The 7,981-nt window shown below is 33.7% G+C and overlaps 1 protein-coding gene across 1 annotated transcript; it reads right to left on the bottom strand.

Moving 5' to 3' along the window:
• Positions 1-477: 477 nt before the first annotated feature.
• On the bottom strand, positions 478-3,205 carry LOC126728884 (uncharacterized). The gene is made up of 6 exons (XM_050434639.1): positions 1,780-3,205; positions 1,388-1,521; positions 1,186-1,295; positions 823-1,102; positions 670-734; positions 478-553 (listed from the first exon to the last, which is right to left on the bottom strand). Exons 1-6 carry the CDS (start codon positions 3,203-3,205, stop codon positions 478-480), a joined length of 2,091 nt encoding a protein of 696 aa, XP_050290596.1.
• Between the last annotated feature and the right edge of the window lie 4,776 nt (positions 3,206-7,981).

Below are 7,981 nucleotides of genomic sequence, written 5' to 3' on the forward strand. Positions count from 1 at the left end.
GAAAAATTATTGTGATTGAAAAATTATTTCTCCACACATGACACTCATCACACCCCTAGGTTTTTTTTTGTGATTGAAAAATATAATAATTCCAAATTATAATAAATGCTCTAATTTAATCCTTACCCAAAAAATAGAAGAGCCTCTGAGCACGCGCGTGAGCGCGTGCTCAGAGGCTAGTATTCCGTAATTATTATCCATTTTTGCCCAAAAAAAAAAATTATGCAGTAATCAACGTATTATTGATTGGGAGATAATGCAATAATTTAGTATTAACCTTTAGGGGGAGGAAAAAAAAGATCCTCTAAATAAATCTTATAAATAGTGCATATATTGAAAATGCATAATAAAACTGTAACAATAAGACTACTTACAAAATACATGTGATGACCTTGCCAAAAGCAATTATGATAAAACTGTAAAATAATGCACTACATCTGAAACATGGAATATGTGAACTTATTAATATTATGACGACTATGGTGGAGAAGTTGGTGGAGCAATGCTATTTGTGTCACATTCTAATTGCTTTCCAGCAGCATTTGCCATGAACCTATGATAAAAAATGTGTTAGTTTGTGTTATTAATAGTGACTTTAAAACGTACATAATAATGATAAGCACTATAAATATCATGCATAAACTTGTAAAATGAAATATTTGAACTGACCTTGTGATGATATTGCATAGCTCCATGTATGTGAAATGGTCTACTTCAGCTTGGGACTTGAAGAACTATCATTTAATTACCAAAATTTAAAAAAAAATTAATTTAAAAACTATATAATTTTTTTTTTTAAGTAGACGTGGTAATGTTTTGTACCTGCTTTATTATCGCATTGTCCTTGACTCTCATTTTCTGTTTGTCTTTACTGTTTTTGGTGTTGAAGATTGCATCGTCCTTGATTTTTTTTGTTCGTATCTTTTTTTGCTCTTTGATGTTGGAAACCACATTGTCCTTGATTTTCATTCTCCGTTTGTCTCTGTTGGCATGAGTGTTAGAGATCACATCGTCCTTCATTTTTCCTTTGTCTTTATTCTTATGGATGTTGGAAACTTCATTGCTCTTGACAGCAATTTGTTGTCTGTCTTTGTTCTTGGTCCTTCAAAATGAAGGAAAAAAAATGTTTGTATATTAAAATTATCAATTAGTTATTTTCCTATTTTTAAAAATAGCATAACAAACCTTTCCAATTCTTGTGACTCTAAAACTCGTTTCACTTCTCTCCAAAGCTCTTTCTTGTCAGCTCGAACAGTGAATCCCCAACCAGGTGAATAAATTTGCAATTTTCGAACCTAACCCATTCGCAACATGAGTTTTTTAATATTATTTTTGATAAAACAATAGAAAGGATGCTGATTAAAGATATCATTAGAAAGAAATATACCTTGTTATCAATGGGCTCCATGTTCGATATTGACTGATCATCCTTCCACTTCTCCCAATGAGCAGTAGGAACAGCATGCACTCCATTATTTAGCATAGTGGACTCAATCCTCATATTTGAGTTAGGCATTCTTCCTGTTACCAATTAATTGTATACACAAAAAACTTCAAAGAGTGAAATATTAAAATGAAGATAGCATAACCATTAAAATATGTAAATTATTAAAATAAATCTATATGTAAGACAGTTCTTTTCAATTGTTAATTAATACCTATGATGAAGGGAACAAAACATCTTTATACACAATATTTCTTGTGTGAACACCTTCCTCCTCAGGTATTCTGCCTTTTTGCACCAATAGTTTTGTGGTGGATTGGGAGACTCCCCTTGACCTTGCGCTTTGTTTATTGTAAGTGCAAAGCTTAAACGTACAGGAAATTGTCGTCTGATCATTACAAATGGCAAGTGTACATTTTCTGTTGTCTTCAAAGGGATTCTTGGCAAAAAAATGCGTGTACCCACATATTGTCCAGTCAAAATTTCAGCATCAATTACGTTGTTAAAACATCCACGGCATATCAATCTTGTACCATTACATAATCCGGCTTTTGGATCTATATTGCGCAACAACATAATTGGAGCACCCTTTTTTAGCCTTAATATATGTGGTGGTAAACCCCCTGGAGATATAGAATTTAGGAATTCTTGTTGATATAGATGTTGTGTATCTCCTTCAACCTCATCAAAAGAATGTAATGTAAACTCATCTCCTGGAAACTGAGAAATTATCTTTGCATTAAGTTGTTCAACATCATCATTTATAGGTGTTAGCAAAGCCCTATCAACCATATACCTTGCATCATTGACATGGTCTTGTAAATTTGGAAAAACTTGATCAATCAAGTTGTATATAGAATGTTGACCCTCCCATTCCATTGCCATTGAAGGGGGTAGTTTAATCAAATCATCAATTATATATGGTTCATTCCCATCACCAATGTGTTGTATGTACTCAGCAAACTCTTCATCATTGCTAGACCTCATATTCTGCTTCAAATGTAACACTTTGACATCTTTCCATAATGGGGACTTGACTATGCATGCATCAATCATTTCTGCCTTTGTACCCTTTGGAACAACCGGAAGTACTTGACGAAAATCTCCACCCAAAATTAGCACCTTCCCACCAAAAGGTAAATTTACTTCCATAATATCTCTAAATGTTCTATCTAAAGATTCGAGTGCACGTCGATTTACCATTGGGGCTTCATCCCAAATTATTACGGTGGCACGTCTAATAAGCTCAGCTAAGTCTGATTGTTTACTTATTGAGCAAGTAGATGAAGCATCTAGAGTTAAAGGAATCTTAAACCTGGAATGCGCTGTTCTTCCACCAGGGAGTAATGTTGCTGCTATGCCAGATGTAGCTGTGGCAATTGCAATGTGACCAGCTTTTCTCAAGGCTGCCAATATTGTGCGATACAAAAATGTTTTTCCAGTTCCCCCTGGCCCATCGACGAAGAATATCATGCTTTCGTTACGATCAATAACTGTCATGATTGTCTCATATGCAAGTCTCTGGTCGTTATTCAACTTCTCAATTAAAGTGAATTCTTCATCTATATTAGGAATAGTTAGCTCATCTTGTATGAGTCTTGGTATAGTTGAATCATTGTCACATTCTCCAGTTAAAATCGGCAAATCATACTCTGTAATATGCTTTCCATGTTGCAAGAGTAATGCCTCTAAATCATTGAGAAGTTTATTTGTACGATGTGTCTCTGTTGTAACAGATGTTGATGGGTAATCTTCTATCATATATGGATAGAACTCATTCCACAATTCTCTTACTCCAATTGGTAAACAAAATACCAATATTGTTGCGAACAATCTTCTTAAAGCTTACGGCATTCGAATGTCTCTTGCCTCAAGTAGACATTGTCGTATGCTGTTATCATTCTCTAGTAAACCCCTATGTTCAGCTGCTTGTTTAAAAGTTGGATAGGTTATCCCATTCACAGTCAATAAATCGTCAAATCCTGTTGGCCCCTTGACATGATTAAGAAGAACACGCAAATTGAACTTCTCTCCATCAAATGGTGAAACAGTATATACCCTGCCCACTACTTTTTTATGAGATCTTCTTTGTGTCCATGTTTTGTTTTTATAATCCCAACAATAATGCTCAGGGAACTCTCTATATAGATAATTTCGTGCATCATGATCAATCGTATTCATATAAAAAAATTCAGTGAGCATTGTCTTTTTACTTCGCTCCAAAACATTAGCAATTGGTTCATGTGGTCTAAAATGTACCTGTTGTCTATCTGGAAGATGAATTTGCAAACGAAAAACGGCAGGGTACATTCGATACATAGGGAAAGAAAATATCTTCCAACATGCCTCTGGAGCACATACCCATCTTGCATCAACGTACTGTTGGACCTCATCATAATTTGGGCCTGGTCTAACTTCCATAGAGACACGATCTGGGCCTTTATACACATATTTGTATAAGTACTTTACACTCTTGATACTGCAACATATTTCAACATTAATATGACAATTATATTTTAGCAATAACCAAGGATTATATGGAACAACCCAAGTATTGTCTACCATAATCCTGCAATGATCATTCAATGGTACGGGATTATTAGTATCATATCGTTTGTAAACAGGATATGAGTCATTGCCTTGGTAGGTTTCTGGCGAGAAAGGCTTTGGGTATCCTTTTTTACATCGCCCATTTTTCATACATGGTGATCTTGGATTTTGTACTCCGCAAGGACCATGTATCATATGTTTTAGTACAGCTTTATGTAACTGAGGTTGTTCCTCCTTACACGGTATTTCTGCTTTAACAACTCGATCGTAATCCTCTGGATTATGCAATTTATCATCTTCATCGAGAATTATAAGCATGTGTGCATGTGGTAAACCCCTTTTTTGGAACTCAAAGACTTGCACATATACAATAACTCTTCCGAGAACCCCTTTAACCACAATATCATCTTTCAATTCTTCAAATTTTGATTTGAAAACTCTTGCAAGCAAGTCTGGACGATCTTGTGCGGTTTGTGCGGGTAAAAGCTCATTTTGGATTTCTTCCCATCCTGGATTACACGTCATTGTGATGAATAAATCTGGTTTCCCAAACTTTTGAACCAATGACATTGGATCTTGAAATCGTTGGATCATATCGCGTGGGCTTCCCACAAATGATGAAGGTAGAATGGTTCTATGTCCAACATTTCCTAAATATAAGGTGAAAAAGTTGGGTCATTAATAAATATTCCTACCAATTTGCCATTAATAAGATAATGTAAATTTCAAGTGTAAAATTTACATTACCAGTATCACTCTCTCCTTCATGGAAAGCATCTTGTAGGCCTTGGTACAGATCTGCCCTAATAGAATCTTGATTGTGCTCAAACCACCTAAGCTTGTGTGTTTCAATTTTTACATAATTATCAACAACATACTGTTGTGAAAGGCGTCCTCCATACCAAATCATTGATAGAGCATCGTCGCGAATCTTGGACATTAGTAAAAATAAATGTAGGTTCAGTTATTTTATAGTGTAAGCGGCATTTTGAAGTAAAAAAAATTGAAAATAATAAAACTGTTACCTGAAAGATGAATGCATAATACTCACGACATGACACTTTATTTCTATTAGTGTTGCGTGTATTGATATCCCATCCATATGTTCCAAATGGGAAAAGTATTGGGTACTGCAATGGATCATAATATCCTGCTGTATCTTGAACATTGATCAAATTACCACCAAATGTTTGAACCAAAATTTCTCTACCACTTAAATGACCAGCTTCTTCTCCTCCTACAATAATAGCTGCCACTTGGGAAGCACTGGGAAGGCAATATTGAGGTTGGTTTAAAGGTTGTTCTTTAATCAGAAGTTTACATTGATGTAAATTTGGACTTCGAGATAGTTGACGAAATTTCTCCACAAATGGGTTATGCATGTCTAAGATCCTTTGAATAAGTTGCACAATATCTTCATGAGCTTCTACAGATTGAGACATTCTGCGTTGTATATCAAGACCAGTGTCGTAGATATATAATTGTAGATGCCGTACACTTTGAGGTGTATGTGGCAAAAGACTACCAATTCTATGATAGATGGCACCTTGGGCCCGAAATGTATATATTCCTCGACTATTCAAGGCCATGGTTTCATCTACGTGTACTCCCATTGAGGTAAATGCAAACATGTTGTTGTAAAACCGTATATATTGCCTGAAATGTCTGCCTCGTGGTGTTTGCTCACAAATGAGCTCCCTAAATTCAGGACAAATTGGTATGTTGGGTAAGGATATTTTTCCATCCTTACAACACATCGAGGATGTCTCTCGATGGAACAAACGGGCATTACAAAAGTAACATGTCTTTGGTTGTGGTAGTTGGTACCTAATGGTCTGTATACCTTCTTTATAATCTTTTGCACAATTGTATCTGCCTCGCATACAATTTATTACATGTGCAGTACCATCAAACGTGTTGTCAACACCTAATTTTTATTTTGAGGAAAAAATTAGTGATAAAGAGTGTTATGATAGTTGTGAAAGAAAATATTAAAATATTAAAATATTAATAATGTTTCAAATATGCAGCTTATTAACAAATAATGAAATTGATAATGATAAACATGTAAATTGAAATTAAAATGGTGAGATTGAGTAACAAACCTTGTTCTCTGTAGCCATCCCCGTGATTTTGACAATTTATATTTTCAACTGCTTCTGTTCTTTCTACACCTGCAATGTAATTATAGAAAATGCTCAATTGGTGTTATTATATATAAAAAATAATGATGAAATGTTTATAGAAGGATATAAACATGAAATTGAGGATAAAAATGGTGACATTGAGTAACGAACCTTGTTCTCTATAGGCATCCCCTTGGTTTTGCTCAACTATATTTTCAACTCCTTCAATTCTTTCTGTAACTGCAATGTATTTATATAAAATGCTCAATTGGTGTAATTATATATAAAAAAATATGGTTAAAGCTTTATCAATATATTATATAAGACTTACCAGTAGTAACATTAGAATTTATATGACTTGATCCAGCCTCAAAGTCATTCGCCATTATAGTTGGATAGGTTGGAGGGAGACCTAAATTTAATATTATAAACATTGACTTAGTATCTTTGTATACATTGACATACAATTAACATGCCAAAGATTACGGATTTTATCAAAATAATAAGATTCCAATCAATGAAGAATGTTTAAACAGCTTAAACTATAATCTCACCACTGACTTCTTGCATAGCCCTATGCTCAACTGGCATATTGCGTGCCAAGTTACGGACATGGGTAAGCCGACGACTTCGTCCATCCTCGTGATTAGGTGGCATTAGTGATGGGTTTGTTGATGTTGAATTTGAATGTACAACATCTTCTTCATTTAAATTTGTTGGGCCTCCCACTAAAATGTGATCACCACCTAAAGTTTGTTGCCTTTGTCTTGAGTAATTAGCACGACGTCTTGCCAATCGAATATTTCTGCTTTCATTGTCTTCTCGTTGTCTTCTCAAGCGAGCATAATATCTCCATTGTTCTCGACGACGTTCTATGTCATCGGTATTCACCGCCGATGTATTTTGCGAACTCATTTCTACATAAAATTAAATTAAATTTATGGTGGTCGTTGCGCATACATACACAATAATCAATAGATTTTTCCTTGTCACAAACTGGGTGTTTTAAAACCTCATTAAAGTGAACTAATTTTGAACAAATTAATCACATGTAAAAATTATAATAATATGTGTGATTGTAATAAATTTTTAGTAAAATAGGAGAAATAAGTTACACTTCTTAAAATTATTAAATTATTATTTTAGGTTATGATTTGTTAGATCAATATGATGAAAATATAATTCAGAAAATGTTTAATTTATTCCAAAAAATCATTTATTTATAGTTAAAATTAGATTAAATTTTTCGTACTCATTTCACACACTTTAAAAAAAAAATCATGCCATTTTGGTTAATTTGGATGAGAAAATAATGTGTTTGTTTGTAACTTTATGTGTCTGTGTGTAAGTGTAAGGGAGAGAAGAAGTGGCTTAGTGAGTTTAGAAGTTGAGAGTTGTGGAGGTGATGATTTAAAGGATTTGAATGTACATTTAATTTCTTACTTTACCGGATATAAATATAATATCAAACAAATATACAAAGAGGCGTTGAAGTCTGAAAAGAAAAATATTGTTGTTTTACGTTAAAACTTTTTTAATCTCTTCTTTACTAAAGTTCCCTTAATTATTCGTAAAAAAAATACCCTTAATTACGTGGGACATACTGATAGATGGCTAACGTGTAAGAGTTAATTTAGAATATTTATTATAATTTTGGATTATTACATTTTCCAATCACAAAAAAAAAAAAAAAAAAAGTCTAGGGGTGTGATGAAAAATTATTTCACTACACATAATACTCATCAATGGCCTACATGTTCAATATTGCTTGATCATGCACTCCATTATTTAAATAGTACCTTTTCCATGTACTATTTAAAAAAATCGCACTTTAAATTTAGACCAAAGCATTAAACTAAGT

The sequence above is a fragment of the Quercus robur genome, chromosome 5 (assembly GCF_932294415.1).
Source record: "Quercus robur chromosome 5, dhQueRobu3.1, whole genome shotgun sequence".
Classification (NCBI taxonomy): domain Eukaryota; kingdom Viridiplantae; phylum Streptophyta; class Magnoliopsida; order Fagales; family Fagaceae; genus Quercus; species Quercus robur.

Bases quoted from the DNA above. Each gene is read 5' to 3' on its own strand.
- LOC126728884 (XM_050434639.1), bottom strand. From the start codon at position 3,205: ATGATAGAAGATTACCCATCAACATCTGTTACAACAGAGACACATCGT. The intron at 1,522-1,779 runs GTCAAGGGGAGT...AATTGGTAACAG, and splicing joins TACAATAAACAAAGCGCAAG to GAAGAATGCCTAACTCAAAT. The intron at 1,296-1,387 runs GTATATTTCTTT...CGAATGGGTTAG, and splicing joins TGGAGCCCATTGATAACAAG to GTTCGAAAATTGCAAATTTA.